At 45.0% G+C, this 22,556-nt stretch overlaps 1 protein-coding gene across 1 annotated transcript; it reads right to left on the bottom strand.

Moving 5' to 3' along the window:
* Window positions 1–251: 251 nt before the first annotated feature.
* gna13b (guanine nucleotide binding protein (G protein), alpha 13b) lies at window positions 252–21,335 on the bottom strand. The gene is made up of 5 exons (XM_080904611.1): window positions 21,026–21,335; window positions 11,828–12,057; window positions 5,013–5,063; window positions 3,206–3,406; window positions 252–2,417 (listed from the first exon to the last, which is right to left on the bottom strand). The coding sequence occupies exons 1-5, from the start codon at window positions 21,306–21,308 to the stop codon at window positions 2,028–2,030; spliced, it is 1,155 nt and encodes a 384-aa protein (XP_080760737.1). The 5' UTR covers window positions 21,309–21,335; the 3' UTR covers window positions 252–2,027.
* Window positions 21,336–22,556: the final 1,221 nt, after the last annotated feature.

Here is a 22,556-nt window from a genome sequence, read left to right as displayed (position 1 = left end):
CGCTCAGACGAGACACACACACACACACACACACACACACACACAGTTGGTCCTGTTTTGTCACAGCATCAGTGAGCTGAACATGACACGCCCACAAATCAAACTCTGACCGCCTCATTTAGTGATGGGTCACTCAGTCATTGACAGTGATTATCTATCATCCTGATGGGAGTGGTCTCTTCCAAGCCCCCCCCCCCTTCCCTGCACAGTGTGAAATCGCTCTGGCAGCCCACACAGGTTTTTGTCACCTGTTGTATTTGAGGAAACTTTATTTGAGTTGAGTCAACACTGCAGGTGCAGATCTGATAAGACAAAGAAGTTAATGATAGTATTTGTAAATGCACAGTTCTGTGGTCACATCAGACAAACCTTTTCAGCCAGTTTCTCAGTTGCCTCGTGTCCCTTTGAAGCTTTGCAGCTCAGTTACAAGTCTGTGCACAACACTTATTAACAGTGATTAACATTAAGTATTCTTTACTTATTCAACATTAGCAATTATCACAATTAGAAAGTACAAAAAAAATACCCATGCTGACGCACACAGAATGTTCCCATTGTTCAAAAGTCTACAGTGTGGAACTGCTCACCCCCAAAAAGACAACAAGACTACTTTTACAACTGGTTAGCATGGACCAGCGGAGCCTGTTATTTGCAGGGACACGTACAGGATTGTGGCATTCGTGTTGTAAAGACACAGGAAGCCCCTTAAACAACACAAGACAGTCTAATAGATGCCTGCTTCTGCTTAAAAACCCCAAACCAAAAACACCACGTAGCAAAATAACACTTACCATTATACTGTGTGGAAAGTTAGAGCGGTTGCAACAAGCTTTAGGTCGATGTGAGGGACACATGCGTTAGAATGGACACGTGAACTTTATACAAAACGAGAGCAGCCAGCAGAAACTAGCTGCACAGACTGCAGTGGGAATATGTCCCTGTGGTGAGGGGCGGCCTGCAACATGAAGAGCTGATTAAGACAAAAGGCAAGATGGCCACCTCATCGCCTGCAGTGCAATACGCAACACTTAAGGCGATAATTCTATTGAGGAGAAAAATCCCTCTCTCTGTACCACTGAAGAAAACCCAGGGGCTCAACCCGCGCTGCAACATCTGCCATCCGTCTGAGAAAAGCCGCTTTACATTTGTCCCTTAGTGTTATCTTTAACCACTGTCAATGAGGCAGTATCCACAAATCACATGTTAGCATATGTGCAAGCACACGGGTCAAATCACTCGCAGTAAAATAAGGCTGAGGTCGACGGCCAGAGTACTTCTGAAGTACAACTCCGGCCGGTTTTGTGGCAAATAAAGGGGAAACCCGTTTGACTGGTGCAAGGGTAAGGTACACATGCTCTGCACTGTATCAAATCACAGTAGTGGTTTAGAAATGGTGCCCTGAGAAACAGCACCAGTACTGTGGGTCACCCCAAACCCCGACCGGCTTTCAACAAGCGGCGTGTTTGTGTCTGCAGCACCCCGACATCTTTGAATAACTGTAACAGTCCAAATGTCAAAGTGTAAACCCCTATGAGATAGAAAAATGCATAGGTTAAAACAGTATGTTCATACAATAGAAAACAAAATGATTAGAAAAGTATAAATCCACACCAAGGCACAGTGAAGAGCACATTTACAACAACACCTTGGTAACAGTCACTGATAGCGGCCTGCATCACCCCCTCCTCTCCAGCAGGATACAGGGACACTATAAAGGATGCTCAGGAGTGTGGGCGTGGCCTGAGAGAGTGAGGACTACAGGTCAGTTACATGGGTCTAAGGGCAGGAAGAACTCAGCCACAGTGGGCTGTTATAAGTTACAGTGAACACGCTTGTTAAGCAAAGAAGCACAGGGGGGAGTGGCCATAGTAGTGGTTGCTTTAATACACAGTCAAGTTCAACAGTGAGGGGCAGAGCCAAATCCTGGGTGGGTGAAAGCAGTGGCGCTGTCCGCTCCTCCTATGGCTGCTGAAAGAGACACTGCAAGCCATGTTCCCTTTGCCTCCGCCCTTCCCTGCCGCGCTCCCTCACTGCAGCATCAGCTGCTTGAGGTTGTCGTGCAGGATGGTGTCCTTGACATCACGGAACACCAGCCGGATGTTTTCAGTGTTGATGGCTGTGGTGAAGTGGTGGTACAGAGGCTTCAGTTGCTGCGGAGGCTTCTGTTGCTGCTCGCGACGCTTTTTGCGAAAGCATTCCACCAGGAAGCACTGGACATCCGCCAAACTCATGGGGTCACCAGAGAACTCGGGGAAGTAGTCTTTGATGGACACTTGCTTCACCTTCTCCCCCAGCAGGTCCGTCTTGTTGAGGAAGAGGATGATGGAGACATTGCTGAAGACCCGGTTGTTGACTATGGTCTCAAAGATGTTTAGTGACTCGCTCAGTCGGTTAGTCTGCCGGTCTTCCATGAGCACCTGGATGTGTTAGAACGCAGACATGTGGTATGAAAAGCAGCTCGACTCAACCAGCAGAAGTAAAATAGCAGGATTTCTAGTAGCTTTCACCATCGCAGCAGCGTGCACTGTGACGGAGCCATGCTGGATGGTGGTATCATGGGCATCGATCACTAAGCCTCTAAAACTTCTAGGAAAATCAACTTTGATGTGGTTTTGGAAAGTTGAAGTCTAAAATATGATGTCCTGTTCTCAAACATTTTAATGATGGTAAGCACACCCACCAAATCTGAGCACAGACTGAGGTTAAGGCCGACTGTGGAGTCCAGCCAGAGCGCTGCAGGTTAGCTGAGATCTACAGATGGATCAGTCTCTACGTTTGTCCAGCTGTTGGCTCAGTCGGTTCCTTCATGCATATCCTACTGGGGCACGCTATCTAACTGCATCACCCTGCATGGAGCTGCTGCTGCCCTGCAAGCTGCTTTGCAACCCCCCTCTCCCAAACGCCTCCATTTATTGTTATACATACTCGTTATGTAATCAGCATCACTGCACACCACTGTTAGACTCAAAGCTGCTTCACCACTGGACAAAAACATCCCTAAATGACATTAACCAAAGTAAACAAAGCAGGATACTTAGTGAAGGTTTCCATGAAAAACACCAGTAGACAGAACATCAGAGGGTTCGAGACAGGCTTTCCAATCAATCTGAACTCAGTAAGAAGACAAAGACCCAACTAACTGCTGTTAGCTGAATCTTTAGCCAGGTTAGCATACTGAGCAACACTCTGCTTCCACATAACTCACCTGGTCGTACTCAGAGGAGGACACAAGGAAGAGGATGGATGTGACCGACTCAAAACATTCAAACCAGCGCCGTCTCTCAGAGCGCTGCCCACCCACGTCCACCATTTTGAAAGGCACATTCTTAATCTCAAAATCATACTCGTGGATGCCCTTGGTGGGTTTTCTGGCCAGAAGGATGTCCTGCTGGCTGGGAAGGTAGTCCTGCAAGCAGATAAGTGTTGCAGTGTGATATGCTTTTGTCAAGATTTACACCAAAACACTTTACACTGGTAAAGTTGCACTGATCTACTTAAGAGTTACTTAAAAAACACAACAAACAAAACAAACAACTGTTTTTAAAAGAAACTCAGAGATCAGCTACCAAAAGAAAAGATGACCTCCCAATGTGCCAATCCTACAGTCCTAAGGCACTGGCTTTAAATTCCATGCATTGCTGTGGAGGCGCATCAACCAGGACAACCCACAGCATGCAGAGCCGTGCAGAGCCGTGCAGAGCCTGCCCAGCAGTGTGGTTTGATTATAGTGAACTCAATCCCTACTGATGGACAAATCACCCCCATCCCCAGACTGTTGTTGCCCTGTGACATGCCAATAGGACTGAGGAGCTCCTCAAAGTACTCGCACCACTGTCCACACCCTCAGCACTCAGCGTCTCCCTTCAAAGTCGTCTGACGTTTCACTGTCAGACACAAAAGGCTGCTCTGTGGTCCTTAAAGAACTTTTACTTTTATTTATGCTCTTTATCTAAAAGATTAAAAAAGTACTTTTGATCTTTACACGGCTCTGAATTGCAGGAATATCCAAAGAAAGTGGCTAAATAAACACACTAACTAATGCCACACACCGAACCAGACCTGGAAAACACAACGTTCTGGGATTCACAGTTAATCTCTGAAAGCTAACGCAAAGAAAATATCACCAATAACCTCCCAGATGAGACCAGACATGTGTTGTCATAGTGCGGGAAAATCCCACTGCCTTCTGATGTCCTTAGATGTTGTCAGTGTTTGTTTTTCCACATTTGAAAATCCAATTATGGCACATCAAAACTTTGGAAGTATAATCTGGTGTTCTGCATTTCATTTACAGGTTTACTGATATCAGCATATTCGATGCAGAATTACAGTGCATGAAAAACTCTTATGATTTATGTGTGCATGTTCGGCTCTTGGACACAGATGACACAAAACGCAGTTTTTAAATAATGATTTCATTTTTTACAGGGAAAAACTATCAAACCGACCTCGCCACGTGTGGGAAACAAAATCCAAAAAACAATCCACTCCCTTATTAAATCACGAATAGACTGTAATGATGGATTGGTGGCTGGGTCGATGGATTAGTGGATGCATGGGTGCGTGGAGGGATGGATGGATGGGTGGCTAGATGGGTGGATGGCTAGATGGATGGGTGGATGGATGAGGGATGGGTGGATGGATGAGGGATGGAGGGATGGGAGGATGGATGGCTAGATGGCTGGATGGATGGGTGGATGAAGGGAGGGATGGGTGGAGGGATGGATGATCTAGTTTCTGGGAAGCCCAGTTCAGTTTCAGTGCCAGGCCTCGTGAACTGAGCTAAACATGTCAAAGAGTAACTCACGGTCCAGTGAAACAGCTGAAAAACAAACTCATTCGTCTCCTCGTCACAGCTGGATAGTTTGAAACTGCTGAGTTAAGCTCTTAGCAGTTTTCAGTTTTTGGCTAAAATCGTCCACATGTCTGAGACTTTGTCCCTAAATGTGTAAAATAACACACAAAGTTGTGTTACTACACTTTTATTCTGTTAGTGTGTGTTTGGGACTTACCGACTGTCCGAGTTTTTCCAAATTGTCCAGGAAATACTTGACCGACTCCCCCTGAAAGAGAAAGAGTGGAGATCCATGTCAGATGTGACACATGAGACCCTCCTCTGCATGGGAGGTGTTCGCATTAATGTCATTTACTTAATGGGATACCACCCATCCTTTTTCTTTTAGAAAAATACATTTAGCTGCTTTTAGACTGATGCATCCACAACACAATCCTACAAGGTTTTTAGAGCCAAGCTCATGGATTAGCTCGAGCAGCTGAACAGTAGAAACTGTCCATGTAATGGGACTGCCTGGGAGTCAGAGCCAAATAATAAAACAGTACCTGTATGACCCAGTTCAGCCAGTGATGCTAAACCCAAACCATCACAGCTTTGTTGGTGTCTACGAAGCCCTGTTGTATCCTGCAGGTACGCAGCACTCAGACTGCATCTTTGTAGGTTTCCTCTCTCATTACTGTCTCAAGCCATGGATCCATATTACTAAGCACTGGAGTAGGGCTGGGCCATATTATACCGTTCACAGTAATACCGGTATAATTTTGGGCAACAATAAGAAAATAAAATATCACGATAAAATATGGGTAAAACACACATGCGCAGTGGCTTTGTTTTCATACGCACATGGTGGAAAAACCATGGCGGCGACGGAGAATGAGAAGGGGGAACGCGGATCGTTGAGTGAAATGGATGAACCAGAATTGGTTTGTAAAAATGGTGCAACTTCAGTGATGTGGAACTGGTTTGGTGTTTGTCCGTCAGATACACACCAAAGCACAGTTTTTTTGTAGAACATGCAGGCGGGCCGTCGTTATTGCCGTATTTGTCGCACTAAGGTGCTCATAAATCTGGGAGTAATCTGGGTCCGAAACTCCGTCTTCAGGTCCCAAAGTCAAACGAACATCACTGAGAGTTAAAAACTGTCTAAATTCTTTCATCTTTAATAAAACAATCAGCATTGCTGCTTTACCAGGTATAACTATGAAGTTTAAATTCCAGGCATCCATGAAAACAGAATTTATTACATTTAAGTTAGAAGTTAGCAGGAGGTTAGCTCGCTAGTTTCCATGATATAGCATGTTCTGACTGAGAGATTTCTGAAAACATTCAAACGTACAGCTCTGCTATCACTTCCAACATAAATGAAGACAGGAAACTAAACAGCAGTGACGTTTGTAGGGTTACTGAAGTTGGGCTAGCTGGTATTTAATGATGTGCTACGTGATCGCTAGCGACACAGCTGTGTTAGCATAAACACAGTGAAGCTGGAGGATGAACACTAACACTTTTCCCCTTATAAAAGTTAACGTTAAGGTTCCTGATGGTTAGGGACAAATGCAATCGCATGGCAGGATGCTGTAAACGGACCAAACTTCAGCCAGGAGAACAACTGAGATAATCCATCCACAATACGAGGTTAGTCATTCATATACATTGGCATTGGAGCGGATGATGCCGTCATTCACCTCCTACATCGTTCCCTCGCTCACCTGGAGACCGCTGGAAGCACTGTGAGAATCATGTTCTTTGATTTCTCCAGTGCCTTCAACACCATTCTTCCCTCGGTTCTAAAGGACAAGCTGGTGAACTCTGGAGTGGACCATCACCTCACTACCTGGATCCTGGACTACCTCACCGACCGACCACAGTATGTGAGGACTCAGGGCTGTGTGTCGGACAGGGTCGTCTGCAGTACGGGGGCCCCACAGGGAACGGTTCTGGCTCCGTTCCTCTTCACCATCTACACTGCAGACTTCTCCCACAATTCCACCCAGTGCTTCCTGCAGAAGTTCTCTGATGACTCTGCAATAGTCGGCCTCATCACTGATGGGGACGACAAGGAGTACAGAGGTCTGACCCAAGACTTTGTGGACTGGTGCCAGCTGAACTACCTCCAGATCAACGCCAGTAAAACCAAGGAACTGGTGGTAGACTTCCACAGGCACAAGCATTCTCCACTGCAACCACTGAACATCCAAGGTATGGACATTGAGGCTGTGGACAGCTACAGGTACCTTGGTGTTCATCTGAACAATAGACTGGACTGGACTCATAACTCAGACGCCCTCTACAGGAAAGGGCAGAGCAGGCTGTACCTGCTGCGGAGACTCAGGTCGTTTGGAGTGGAGGGCCCACTCCTGAAGACCTTCTATGACTCTGTTGTGGCTTCTGCTATCTTTTATGGCGTGGTCTGCTGGGGCGGCAGCATCTCTGCTGGGGACAGGAAGAGACTGAACAGGGTGATCCGAAGGGCCAGCTCTGTTCTAGGATGCCCTCTGGACCCAGTGGAGGTGGTGAGTGACAGGAGAATGGTGGCTAAGCTGTCATCCCTGTTGGACAACATCTCCCACCCCATGCAGCAGACTGTGACAGCACTGAGCAGCTCCTTCAGTGGGAGACTGCGGCACCCACGGTGTGGGACGGAGAGATTTCGCAGGTCTTTCCTCCCCACTGCTGTCAGACTCCACAACAAAGACTTTAACTGATCAAAAACACACACCCACACATGTGCAATAATACTAAGTGCAATAATCCTTTCTGTCATCGTTGTATTTTTACTCAGTTGTATATAGTATTTGTATTTGTATTCTATTTTTATCTTATTGTATATTTATTTTATTTTATTCTACTGTATATAGTATTTTATTTTATTTTATTCTATTCTGTACAGTTGTGTACTGTATTTATTCTTATTGTATTCTAATTTTTGCCTCATAACTTTTGCACTGTCCACTTCCTGCTGTGACAAAACAAATTTCCCACGTGTGGGACTAATAAAGGTTATCTTATCTTATCTTATACTGCAACAACATGGGAATAGAGCAGCTGTGATAGAATACAGCATTAATGAATCGATGGTACAGAAGTGGAGGAAGCAAGAAGAATGAGTTGAATAGTTTGATTTATCTGACTGCTTTGTTTCGCTTAATGTGTCTTATAATCCCGTGCACCTTATGGTCCGAAAAATACATATTTGACTTTTTTATTTGGCACACTGCAGTTTAATGTTGCAAAGCACCTCTTTTTAACTTCAGTGGATATTATACATGGTTATGCTCAGGATATGTCAGCCCATTTGTACTGGAAATGCCTTTTGGTTAAACTTTCAGCAAGGAATTTGCATTTGCACTGTTACATTTTTATAAAGCTTTAATGTACATAAAAACAGCTGCTTGTTTAAGTGACAATCAATGGATGGGTTTTTTTTGTGCTAATAATGTTGTGGAGTTGTATTTTGTCTCGCATCAATTATATCGTCAGTTATATCGTTATCACAAATTTTCAAATATATATCGTGATAAATATTTTTGGCCATATCGCCCTGCTCTACACTGAAGCCCATCCCCTCTGACCCTGGGCGGGGGCACACTCAGGTCTCCTTCATCTATTCTCCCCGTCTTTATCTAAAAGCAAAGATGAACCATAGAGCATGCTCAGACAGCAGGCAGTGGTTTCATCTGAGGTTGTGGGTGGCATCAGAAGAAGATGGCGGCTTTTGATTACTAGTGAAACTCCCATGAATAAGGGTTCAGCTGTGTTTGTGTCATCCAGGGTAGATATGCAACAGTCAGCCTCACTGCAGAGACCGTGGCATGTGGAAACCTGAAAAACTGGAACTACCTGTTTCTTCCAACTGTATCGTGGGTTTGGTGGGTTGTAGGGCCGCCACAAACGGTTATTTTGATAGTTGACTAGTCACGGATTAATTTTGCGATTAGTCGACTAATCAGATCATCATCCATTGGACGTAAAAGTACAGCTTATTGCACCAGCAGCATCTGCTCTTATATAACTATCATTAGCTTACAGCTTTAAGTGTTTAAGGTCTGTGCTCACTAAAAATAAAGACAAGATGATAGTTTATTAATTTTTAATGAAATTTGCAGATTGTTTCGGTGATGTTTAATAAACTCCTTGCTATCTAAAATATAACAGGACACCGGAGTAAATTCTCGAGCATCTCACACTTCTGATAATCAGCTGTCTGCTTGACGTTTATTCAGCTGTGTAAAAACTTTAATCTCAGACAAACTGATTTACTCAGGAACAAATAAAATACTGAAAAAAGCCAAACAACAACATTTTTAAGTTATCTAAGTGACTCATATATCATGTTTAACCTGAGCAGTGAAAGATGGCGGTGGGTTTGAAAACTATTAGCCGGGAGTCCGGTGTTCTCGCGGCTCTAGTTAGCCTAGCCCCCGGCTAGCTATCGAGCTAGCGGGTAACAGACGTCTCCGAAAACGTCGGAGCTCTTTTGAAAATATGTGGTGTCCTGATAAACTGAGCAGATATTTGAGGTTTACACAGCTACATTCTCACCTGAAAATATGTTAAACGTTTATTTTGTGACCCAGAAAGAATAATAAGAGTAACATTAAAACTAACTAGCTGCCGCCATTGTTGGAAACTAAGCTGGGCTGCGCTATGAATTCTGGGACACAGCTTCTTCTTCTTCGAGGTTTAACGGCAGCTGGCATCCTTGTACATGCAGTGCTGCCATCTTCTGTTTCAGTCCGTTATTACACTCTTAAATCCTGCTACTTATTCCTGCGTCTTTTGTGATCTTACAAAGCTTCAAACGACGCGTCGACTATTAAATCAGTCGTCGACGAGTTTGATAGTCGACGTAATCGTGACTAGTCGACCAATCGTGGCAGCCCTAGTGGGTTGTTTGATTCAGTGAATGCAAACATCCTCTAACCCACATGTGTCAAAGTCAAGGCCACTTCCGGCCCGCCAGATCATTTTATATAGATTTTTTATTACTGTTATGCATGGCCCGGCGATATGAGACGCTAATAACACACAGACAACAGATCCCATAATGCAGCGCTGCAGCCTCCTTGCTGAACGCTAGGCTACCTGGGAACATTCCCGCGTCAATCAAGCCAAACTTCTGTTATTGTGAAGCTCGCCGCTCACAATGGTGGCGAGAAACGATTCTGAAAGCAGAGCCTTTCAGCGCCGGTGGGAGACTGAATATATGTTTACAGACATGCTGGTAAACCCGTGCGTCTTATTAGTGGAGCTAATGTGGCTGTAATGAAGGAATTTAATTTAAGACGGCACTACGAGACAAAACGTCAGGATAAGCCGAAAAACCGAAACGCAGAAACTACAGGAAGTAGAAGAGCTAAAGAAGAATCTGACGTTTCAGCAGACGTTTGTCACCAGAGCAAAACCACAAAGTGAAGCTGTTGTGAAAGCAAGTTTTATTGTAGCAGAGGAGCCAAATCAGCCCGGTACCACTCTGAAGAGCTGCAGGATGAAGCTGTGCGACGTCTTGTGTCCAGACAAAACACAGACTTTGGCAAATGTGAGCCTGAGCAGAAATACGATTGCTGATCGGGTTTGTGAGATGGTCACTGATTTAAGAACACAGTTGTGTGAAAGAAGCAAAAACTTTATTGCATAGTCGGCTGTGGATGAAAGGACAGACATGATGGACGTTGCACAGCTGACCATCTTCATCCGTGGAGAGGAAATATTGGACATTAAATCGATGCACGGGACAACAACAGGAAAAGACATTTTTTAAAACGTATGTCAAAGTGTAACGACATGAAAATGCCCTGGGACAAACTTGTTGGACTTACAACAGATGGAGCGCCGGTGCTGTGCGGTGAAAAAAGCGGACTAGTCAGCAGGATGCGAGTAAAGATGCAGGAGAAATGTACCGGTGAGTTAACAGCACATCACTGCATCACACACCAGGAAAGGCTGTGTGGTGAAGTCCTAAAAATGGAGCATGTAATGGTCACCGTGACGCAGACCGTACATTTTACCTGAGCTAAAAGTTTAAATCACCGTCAGTTTCAGTCTTTTATGTGGGAAATAGATTCAGAGTTTGCCGACATTCCTTCATGCAGAGCTCCGCTGGCTGAGTTGGGATAAAAGTTCAACAGAGTTTTTGAGCTCAGCAAGGAAACCTGTCAGTTCATGGACATGTGTGATGCAGTGAAGGCGTTTCAAGTGATGCTGTCACTAATGCACCAGTGCAGCCTGCCTCACTTTCCCTGTTGCAGTAATGTTGAACCAAGTCAGCGCACTTTGCTGAGCTGCACCTGTGCAGATTCAGATGCAGCTGCAGTGTAACGATGCACTCAGGGAAAGACACTGAATGGCCCGCACAGTTTATTAGCTCCACTCCTGCAGCAGCGCCCAGCTCGTCTACATGCGGCTCCAACCTTGTGTTTGCTCTCATTTACTTTTTCTGGGGTTTTGGCAGCATGTTCATATTTCTAACTTGCATCATTTTGACAGGATATTTAAAGTTAAAGTTTCTTTTTTTAAGTTTATTTAAACTGGAATAATATTCCTGTCGGTTTTTCTTCACATTTATGTTTAAAAAACATTGTTTGAGTGTTCAATAAATGTTTATCTTGTTTGGCCCCTGCTGTCACCCTTTCACCATACTGGTCACTACAGTGGACAGCTATTCAAAGGCTGTTGTGTTTGTGTCAGTGTTGATGGTGTACCTGCACATAAACCACTACACTCTGATGTGTCGCCCCACACTCTGCCACCCACTGGTCCTTTAATGTTACTACAGATGTATGACCTGTATCATTGTAGTTATTGTCATTTAACCCTGTCATGCATTATGACGACCTCAATCAGGATTGTTATTCATCTTTTCATGACTGAAGATGGATAAAAATACTAAAGAATAAAATCCAGACTGAGGTTGTCACAATTTCTGCATGACAGGGTTAAATAACGATTTCAGCTGAGCGTTTGGTGAGAATACCAGTTAAGGTTTTTTAGGTGTCACCTGACAGCTGACTGGACTTGAGCAGGTTCACTCACCAGCTGGAACTCCCTGCGCCGATCGTAGGCATTCTGGATGCCCTGGTCCGCCCACAGGGCCTTGATTGACGGCAGGTAGTGCTGAAAAACTTTGGGCTCCACCATGCCGTGACCGTGAGCCATCGCCGACCGAGTGTCAAATGCCATCATAGTGTTTCCATGCCGCTGGTTGGACGTGTTACCCCATGGGATGTGCAGCTTCTCTCTAGCATCCACTAACACTCGAATGCCTGCAGACAGTGACAAAAACACATGAGCGATCTGTGTGCTGGGCCAGATGTGGGCTCCAAGTTACAGCTTCATAACTGACTCATCTGCATATCACTTTTACAATTTGACTTATAAGATCACTAAACAGTGCAAATAGTGAAAAAATACCACAAAGACATACATGTATGAAAACATGTAAATGTATTTGTATACTTCATGACACAGGAACACAGGGAGTCATGGAGACAGGATGTGACTGTCTCTTTAGAACATCTCATGGTCTGTGAGATTACAACGAGCAACATCTGCAAAGCTACACAAAAGTCATGGAGCTCACAGCTGCCAGTGACTGTATGAGAAAAGCATCTGGAAGCAACCATGACACAGGTGCTGGGGAGGAAAGCAAACCAGCAGCTCTGTGTAATAACCCCAGATTACTGACATAAGATCGACTCTGACCTTTGTTTGAAAAACAAGACCAAAACAGCAGAGGGGGAATTGAGACGCTACTAACACGCGTGTCTGCATTTACAAAGTTACACAACAACAACAACACAGCAGCAGTCCTAACTATCCTCCTGTGTTTCCTCATTTGATGAGGATGAGTCAGGAACACCACTCCCTGTGCAGGCCCACACATGTCTGTGCTGCCCACACATGTCTGTGCTGCCCACACATGTCTGTGCTGCCAGTGTGCAACATGAAAGTACAGCGAGGCCGACGCCGTCTATTTGGAATCAGACAATGATGATAAACTTGATTGGTGCAGCTACCAGCGCTCTGACCATCGCTGAGCCAGGCTGATTATTACTAATGAACTGTGATACTTTGGTAACCGTGGTTTCAGAAGCTGCCCTGACAATGAAGCACATTTCTGTATTTGGGAAAACAACATAGGAGAGAGATGAATAAGATTAGAGGAAGTTACACTGTTTAAGCTTCTGCATTGCTGAGCTCCACGTCTTTATCATTGTTCTGTTTTATTCTTCCGTACGTTTTGTGTGCTTAACTACTTCTGCATATCAGGACTGTGCTCTTACTTTCATTTTTGTAACGTTTGATGGTTTCTCTTCAAACGAGGAGAGAAACTCCTCTTCAAAGCCTCCAAAGACTTGGAGCAAGAGGAGAACTTAAAACCGCTCCTCGATCTATTAAGGTGTTCTCTTAATATATTATGTTTAATGTTTTCAAACAGTTTAAGTTTAATGAAGAATTTTGCGTGATGACATCACCTGCTCTAAAATCTGAGGGTGGACGATAAGCTGACAAAAACACCTCTCTCTCTTTCACAGCCAAACATACATGTGTGATACATGCAGCTGTGGCTGTCCTCACTAAGAAACGACCTTTCCTCTCCCCAGGAGCTCTCTGCAGGAGGGGGAGATACAGGAGAGGTGGAGGAAGATCTCAGCCTGAGTGTTTATTGTCTCATGTAGTCTGGAAGATGAGTGGATGGTGGGGTGGGTGCAGTTTTCTCTGTGGTGGGGTTGGGTGGACTGTCCTGGGCTCTGTGGGGCCGGGGGGCGCTGCTGCACTGGGCCCGGTCTGGATGGGCCTGGGCCCCCTTTCCCTGGCGGGTCGCGGAGTATGGGAGTGCCTACTGGGGTCAGCGGGGGAGCTGGCCCCAGGGAGGGGTCACCTGCCCCTCCCTTCCTTCCCTCCCCATCTCCAGCTGCCTCCCTCTTCCCGCTCCACCACAACCACCCACAAATGCAGGGCCTTGGAGTAGGGGTATGTCACCAGGGTGCAGAGGAGGCTACCCCCCCCCCCCCCGTCCCCTTCTGGCTGCCTCTGCCTCAATTTTATCCCACAACTTAGACATTCACATTACTCACACTCTCATTACACATACATATAGGATCTTGGGGGTGGGCACGATACACGGAGTCCAAAGTACCATCAGGGTGTACACCTCACCCCTGGCGTCGTTGCCCACCTCTCAATTTTAAATACACGTAGACATTGAGGGCTAGCAGGAGGGACCATGCGCTTACCTGCTGCTCTCTGGCAGGTAGCTCCATGCCCTCCTGGGTTTTAAATGCACCTTAGAACACACATGCATCAACACTACAATGAGCGGGTGGAGGGAGGTTTGGAGTCTTCTCTCACCCCCGTTCTCTGCGACCTGCTGGAGCGGGGGGGGGGGGGGGGGGGGGGGCTAGGAGGAGGAGTTGGCCGTCCGACTGCGGTCTGGAGTGTGGGGCCTCCCTGCTGCTGCGGAGTCGGGGCGGTCTGCCTCCCCCCACCGCAGGGAAAAGGGTAACACCACCTGGGTCTGGGTGCAGTTCCCCCTCCAGGGGCAAGGGTACCTAGACCCGGTTTGTAGAGTACGCTTGGGGAGTGTGATCGTGTGTACAGCGTCTCTTTATGTCTGTCTCCACGTTGGTTGAGTGTGGAGTAAGTGCATATGAGAGCATGAGGGTGGGAATGGATGTTTGTATCTGTGTGTGCCTGTATGTCTGTGTCTATATGTCAGGTTGGGTATCAGACGCCACCTCTCTGGGGACATCTCAGGCCCTCCAAGGTTTGGAGGCCTATCTCCCCCCACCACCACTTCCCCTGCCAGTGGCGGACTCCCTCAGACATCGGTGCGTTGGTGGTTCTTTGTGTCCGGGGATGGGCGTCCGGGTACACACCAGCTCACTCCTTGGCGGCCGCTTATCGGGGCCTGGAGCCTGGGGCTCGCTCGGGCCACTTCGGAGGTGGGGTGCCCCCGGCCTCTCGGCCTGGGGCTCGGTCACTCAGGCACGGCTGGCTGCCGGCGGAGCTCACGGGCGCGTCACTGCAACTCCCCCTGGCTTCTGCTCCGCGGCTGCTGAGTGAGCCCTCATCTGGGACTCTCCTCAGCTCTTACTGGGACAGTGGCGCGGCTGCCCCTCTGTTGGTCTTCCTTGGTCTCTTGTGTTCTGGGGGCCTCTGGATGTCTGGAGTTTTGATCTCCTCCATACCTGCTTCATGCCCTGGAGGACGGGGCTGTGGCCCCCCCACACCCTCTAGCAGATCATTACATGAAGGAACCTTTTAAAAACAAGCGTCCATGCTCACAGGTGTACACACGGGTGATCACAGAGGCGGACTACAGCTTTCTTGGCTGCTGCCTCAAAGCACATTGTGCGCTGTCTATCTTGCGTGCTGCACAATATCGTTTATTATTTAGTATTTACTGATATCTACTGCTAGCTAGTTTATTGTGATGGTGCTGTTTTTATTATGTTGCTCTTTGTTGTTTGCTTTCTCTTCTGTTTTTTTCTCCATACAGGTGATCCAGGTGTTTTTTGTTTTTTTGTTTGTTTGTTTTTTTTTCTTTTCTTTCTTCCCCCCCTTCTCACCGTCTCTTCTCCCCTTTGGTTTTCTTTCTCTCCCTCTCTTTCTTTCATTCTTTCTCCCTGTCCTATCCCCCAGTCATGTCTGTCCCGTTTGTAGCAACTGAAAATAAAATAAATTCATAATTATAATAAAGGTCAAACAAATGGACCAATATGGCAAGGCCATGATGATCCACTTGGTAAAATAAATCTGCTTGGCATCTTTCTTGGCCTTAAGACAACAATTCTGATGCTAAAGATCCAAACGGGACGCAAAAAAAAAGAAAGAAAGAAAAAAAGAAAAAGAAACGACCTTTACACAAACACAGTGAACCACACGATTTCAACGAGGACACAGTCTGCATCCACAACAACGCCAGCTGCTCCGGGGCCATTGTTTCAGTGCTGCAGACTCACACACGTGTCGTCGTGCTCACGCTGTCACAGGTTTCTCAGTGGGACCCACAGTGTGTTTGTATCTCAGCAGGGATTTCCTGCCCAGGGATCACACACAGGCTGCTGCTGATTGGTCGATTCAAATTCAGCACCTTCAGCCCAATGAGCGTATGAAAGAGACTGATTGAGACTGCTCGCCTGGCATAGAAACACAGAGCTGCACGTGTGTGTCAGACGGGTGTTTACAAACTGCCACCAATCAGAAACCCTTCCACGATGAACTGTGTGTTTGCAGATCAGCTTTGACATGCAGCAATATTTTTGTCTTACTCTGTATTCTGGCAGTTTTGTAGTAACAGGCGTCACTACCTCATGTCAATAATGAGTTTTTCACTTCCCTGAGTTTCTGATCTCAGGCTGACAGATCAGGCTTTTTGTTGCTTTCTCTTTTTCTGATCTCATTTACTTTTTGAACTTTAACATCCAGACTCTGTGTGACAGCGAGCCACAGTCACTGTCCCTTTGGCCTTTCTGACTTCCTCCTCAGACATGATTGATTCATGTATTTAACATCGTCACTACTTTCTACACTTCAGCTCAACAGACTGCAGGCAGCATGCACGAGCCCGGGGTTCACAATACGTAAGCTGGTAACAACAAGATCAGCAAGTACGCACGTTTCATATATCTGACTGTGACTCTGCATTAGCACAAGGGCAGGAACATTTCTAGGCAGGATATGATGACTAGGGCCAACACTTCATGTGGTAACAATGGTAGAAAACTAAACTGGATGAACAATCATGGTGGATATGTATTCTTCTATGCACTGGGTATGTGCTACAAATGACACGATCGGGGCATCACTCAGGTCCATCCTGGTGCCGTTAAACGGCCTGAAACATATTTCTATAAGATCTGGGTGAGCGAGGGGGTAGTCAGTGGTATCAACTGCACCATTCTCCAGGAACTGCCTGATACTCCTGCCACGTGAAACGGCCACATTCAGAAGCATATAAGTCACATGTGCATACTGAACCATTATTAGCAGACTGAACATCTCTGGACCAGTAAACACTCACATGTGCATTAAGTTAAGGGGTGCCATAAACTCACTCTAATGAACTGTATGGCACACTGACCTGAACGTCCTTGTGACGCTGTGCTAATGCTACCTGTTCCCCTCTGCGGGCCAGATTTCCTTGATGAGATACTAACAGCAAGTTGTTGTCCGATGCATCAGCTGGACAGTGGAGATGTGACAGTGTCAGACAGAAAGCACTGTGTGGATGAAACAGGCTGTGTGAAGCCCTGTGAGTAAAGTCCAGTTAGCACAATGCTCTGGGTGCTCCGGTCCATACAAAGATCAAATCTGACACGTGGTGGTCAGAACGGGAACCATCTGAAAGCAGTAGCACTGCAGACAGAGGACACACCAAAATCAAGCATGCAGTTTGTTTTTAAAAGGATTCTTACTGAACTTTTTAATTTTCCTCATCTATTACTAACAAAGGCCAACGTAGGAGCCAAGCAGCCCAAGTCTATCTACTCAGTTTATTATTATTCAGGTTTTTGGCACTTTAACATGGGTGAGACCCGGTGAAAATGTAAGTATTTTACTGGCCTTGAACATTGGTGATTTAAAAGGGGCTCTGGAGCAGCACCACAGCAAACGCTGATCATTCGCCAGGAAATTTTAATTTGCCATCATTCACACACAGACTGTCCAATCCTGACCAACCTTCTCACGCGTGAGTCGACACCCCTGAACACATTTCAACGGCCATATTTGACAGTGGTCACAGCACCACCCAGTGGGAACAGGAAATGTCATGTTTTACACTTTGGGCTACAGTTTGAAGACGGGTGATGTCAGCAACCTCAACTTTATCCAGGAAAGCCTTCAGAGATCAGGTGACTTTTCATCCGAGGCCATGACCCTGGCAGCATGGAATCAGAAGGGGATTTGAGGGGCTTACAAAACCTGATTACGCCTGGCACACACCTATGTGATGAAGCCATTTATGTTTTATAGTCGCTGTCGTGGAATATTGCACACTAGGGCCACAAACGATTCTTTTGATAGTCGACTAATCAGATCATCATCCATTAAACGTAAAAGTACAGCTTATTGCACCAGCAGCATCTGCTCTTATATAACTATCATTAGCTTACAGCTTTAAGTGTTTAAGGTGCTAACTAAAAATAAAGACAAGATGATAGTTTATTAAATTTTAATGACATTTGCAGATTGTTTCGGTGAAGTTTAATAAACTCCTTGCTATCTAAAATATAACAGGACACCGGAGTAAATTCTCCAGCATCTCACACTTCTGATAATCAGCTGTCTGCTTGACATTTATTCAGCTGTGTAAAAACTATAACTTTAATCTCAGCCAAACCGATTTACTCAGGAACAAATAAAATACAAAAAAAGCCAAACAATAACATTTTTAAGTTATCTAAGTGACTTATATATCATGTTTAACCTGAGTAGTGAAAGACGGCGGTGGGTTTGAAAACGATTTGCCGGGAGTCCGGTGTTCTCACGGCTCTACTGACCCTAGCCCCCGGCTCGCTATCGAGCTAGTGGGTAACAGACGTCTCCGAAAACGTCGGAGCGCTTTTGAAAATATGCGGTGTCCTGATAAACTGAGCAGATATTTGAGGTTCACACAGCTACATTCTCGCCTGAAAATATGTTAAACTTTATTTTGTGACCCAGAAAGAATAATAAGAGTAATATTAAAACTGGGCAGCACGGTGGCACGGTGGTTAGCACTGTTGCCTCACAGCAAGAAGGTCCTGAGTTCAATTCCACCATCAGGCCGGGGTCTTTCTGTGTCGAGTGTGCATGTTCTCCCCGTGTTTGCGTGGGTTCCCTCCGGGTACTCCGGCTTCCTCCCACCGTCCAAAGACATGCAGCTTGTGGGGATAGGTTAATTGGATAATACAAATTGCCATTGTGTGAATGTGCGAGTGAATGTGAGTGTGAATGGTTGTCTGTCCTTGTGTGTTGGCCCTGCGACAGACTGGCGACCTGTCCAGGGTGTACCCCGCCTCTCGCCCTATGACAGCTGGGATAGGCTCCAGCGCCCCCCGCAACCCTGAAAAGGATAAGCGGAAGCGAATGGATGGATATTAAAACTAACTAGCTGCCGCCATTGTTGGAAACTGAGCTGGGGCGCTATGAATTCTGGGACACAGCTTCTTCTTCTTCGGGGTTTAACAGCAGCTGGCATCCTTGTACATGCAGTGCTGCCATCTTCTGTTTCAGTCCGTTATTACACTCTTAAATCCTGCTACTTATTCCTGCGTCTTTTGTGAGCTTGCAAAGCTTCAAACGACGCGTCGACTATTAAATCAGTCGTCGACGATTTTGATAGTCGACGTAATCGTGAGTAGTCGACTAATCGTGGCAGCCCTATTGCACACTGTCTCCAAGCACCACCTACAAAATTTCAAAAAGCAGCCGCTGCACTACGTTTCATCTATGAGTCTGACATTTGGCAGCCTGTAAGACAACAGGGCGTAAAAAGTCTCAACAAAAAGAACCAACAACATGAAGTCAGCCATTTTTAACTCAATGTATAATTTTGGTGATATTTTCAGATCTTGTATTTTTAGCAACTCCTCTGAGGGATTTGGTCAGATCAGTTATCTTCGTTCAGTGTAAAGACAGCGGTGACGTTAAATTGCAAAGCGAGTTTTCGTGAAATCATGGTGGGATTGACAAATTTCGATATTTCGCCATCCAGGATGAAATTGCTCATCTCTGTTATAAGAAAGTTGCTCTAAGAAATCTAAAGGAATCACTCCCAAACTTCATGGTGAGAGTCCCACCCTGAAAAGATTTATATGCCATCTGTCAGCAATTGTTAGAGTGACGGTAGAAAGAGGAAATGTGCTGCAGGTCATAAGAATCCTTCAATGTTGACGAAACGTTAAGGAAGTAGGACGGTATCATTCTTTAAAGTAGGCCTAGTTAGTTAGTTGATGCTGTTTTTTTCTGGAAAAACCCTGAAATCAACGTATGATCTGTATCAACGTGAAACACGTGTGAAACCACAGGTTCGGAGCACTCGGAGCTCCAGTGCCTGCAACTGTGTCTCAAGTTTAACAAGTTTAAAGACGTCACTGAATAAAACTAGAAAACCTCCTCGTGTACGGGGCAGAATTATGTCAGCTCAGCTAACAGTAACCTAGATGATTTAAAGTATGGTGCTGTGATGAGCATAGCGCCACAGACGTGCCTCACTCTACCAGATGCCTTTGATGATTGTTTGCTGTGTAACTGTCGGTCACGGTTTGCTGTGCTTCTCCACAAACAGCTGGTTTTTCCTTTCCTGTTAGGTTGCAGGTTGTGAGATTTCAGTTATTCAACAATGTTTAAAGAGACATGAATGGTCCTTTATAGATTAGTCTTATCTAATATGTTTTAATTTATTCATCAATTATCTATAGAAAGTCCCAATGAATAACTTTGCATCTGTAAACTGCTGACTATTTTGGCCAACAATTAGAATCTGGACATCGGTTTACTTCAATATTTGATTACAAAAAAATGACTTAATATTTATATTCAAATTCAACAACAAAAACAAAACGTCCATTTTCACCTATAAAATGTCATAAATATGATTATTCTGCGACTAGAAATATCTGTTTAGACCAGTTGAAATGTTGGCAAACATCCCCAGAAAGCATGAAAACCAGTTAAGCTGGAACAAAACGGCAGCTCTCGCATGGGTGGCCCTGCACTTCCTACAAAAACTTTCATGACAACCCACACAAGGCAACACTTCCCATAATACAGCATGCTCGCGTCTGCTCTTTTATCGCAAAGCAATGAAAAACTGGCCTGGTTCGCAAAAAGACATCGCTACAGTGCGATTATGTAACACTTAGAGGCTTAAAAGTAATAAACAACACACCCAGTGCACTCCAAATAAACTGGTTCCCTTTTCCTCAACTTTGTCCATAAAGACGAACCAGTCTGCATGTTTTTGACTGAACAAGAGAGCAGAAATCATACGTAAATATCGGCGAAGCTTTTACTAATCACAGACGATCAAGTGCTGCGTTCAGATCCACCATGCACACACAAGCAGCAGAGGCGTTTCTTGGCTACTCAACAAGCTAACCAGACTAGCTTGGTCGAACACAGAAAATCGGCTGAACAGAAGCTAGCAACTTCCCACTGGCTGCTCCTACAGCCCCATCTCTACACACGTCGGAACAAACCTGTTTCAATATGTGAAAAGCAGTCGGTATAATGTCGGCTTACCTTTAATAACATTACTAAAAATCGTAGCCCTGAATTCTTCTTTGGCCTTCTGATCGAAGTCCTGCCCATGAATAATACGCATTTGCTTGAGGAAAGTGGACTTGCCGCTTTCTCCCGCCCCGAGCAATAAGATCTTTACAAGCCTTTTAACATAAGTCTTGTCTCGATGAATACACTTATCTATCTCTTTGGATTTCCGCAGCTGCTCTGCCTCGCCCCTTGTAAGGAGGCAGTTGGGGAAAAATGCAGATAAAACGGAGCGGGACGGCAGGAAGTCCGCCATCTTTGAAACAACTACATCGATACAGAGGGTGGATGGGAGGGCTGAGTCCAGTGCTGCGTTCACGGTCCGTAGGAATCCTCCGAACGACGTTTCGCTTGTGCGTTTCAGCTGTCACAACACAGTCCGTATCGTGACACTCAGTTTTGATTTCAAATGGACGTTTTCTGCAAATGATGCCCTTATTGGCACATTTTTCATGGAGACTAATTTACAACACAGCGCAAAACTCTTGAACAGTATTGTAATATAATTTCCAGAGGTTAGTGGTAAAGAAATACAAATACTTTGTTACTGTATTTAAGAGCCTTGCAGCTGTAAGCAAACTCAGAGACGTGGCAAGAATGAACTCAGAACTTACTCGTTAAACTTAAATCATCCTAATAATATCAAAAAAGTACAAAATTAAATAAATAACTAAATAAAGTTGATTCATGTGTGGGTCATTGAGTCATAGGTTGTCGTGTAGTCGAGTCATTCCATGAAAATGGCACAATTTGAGTCCCTCTCACCTCTTATGGTGTATTTCATCTATTGGGTCACCAAACTTTCTGTTTAAACAGCTTTACATATATATTGAAATGTACCATTTAATACAGTGTAAAAAACTGAACTAATTTTGATCTTTTTATGGGAAATAATACAGTTTTTTCATTTGACACCACCTATTTTGTCATGTCCCTCATGGCCTTGATGAAAGTTTACTTTGAAAATACCAAATAAAACTATTTAAAAAGTCAATAAATTTTGGTATCAACCTAAACATCTGTTTGTGCTCTTTTGCTGTTAATATTTCTTTTTTTCAAATTTAATTGTTAATTATTCAATAAAATCACAATTATTCCTGTACCTGACTAACCCTTCAACCCCGTCACATGAATGATCCCACCCCCATAAATACAATGGTGTGATCCAGAATTCGTATACATCAGGAAGTGACATCACTGAAGTCTTTTGGACAACAGGACCAGAGACAGGCAAGTTGCTCCATTCTTTTCCTTTATTTTAGTCATTTATCTTGTGATATTGTGGTCATCAACCTCAATGACTCAACACCGTAACATGAAAAAAAGAAAACTATTACTTATGAAAAGTTTTTTGTTAGTTCCTGAATATATGGTGATTTTGAATTTCATGCATGCCATGTGCTCTCTGTCTGGTATTCACTATATTGAGCAGCGGCCCGTTTGTGCAAAAATCTCAACCCTGTTATGTTTTTGATTGTAACGCGGTTGTGAGATTGTTATGGGG

The sequence above is a fragment of the Rhamphochromis sp. 'chilingali' genome (genome assembly GCF_963969265.1).
Source record: "Rhamphochromis sp. 'chilingali' genome assembly, chromosome: 15".
Lineage (NCBI taxonomy): Eukaryota > Metazoa > Chordata > Actinopteri > Cichliformes > Cichlidae > Rhamphochromis > Rhamphochromis sp. 'chilingali'.
The sequence above is the reverse complement of the archived record's forward strand: the minus strand, read 5'-3'. Positions and strand labels throughout refer to the sequence as shown.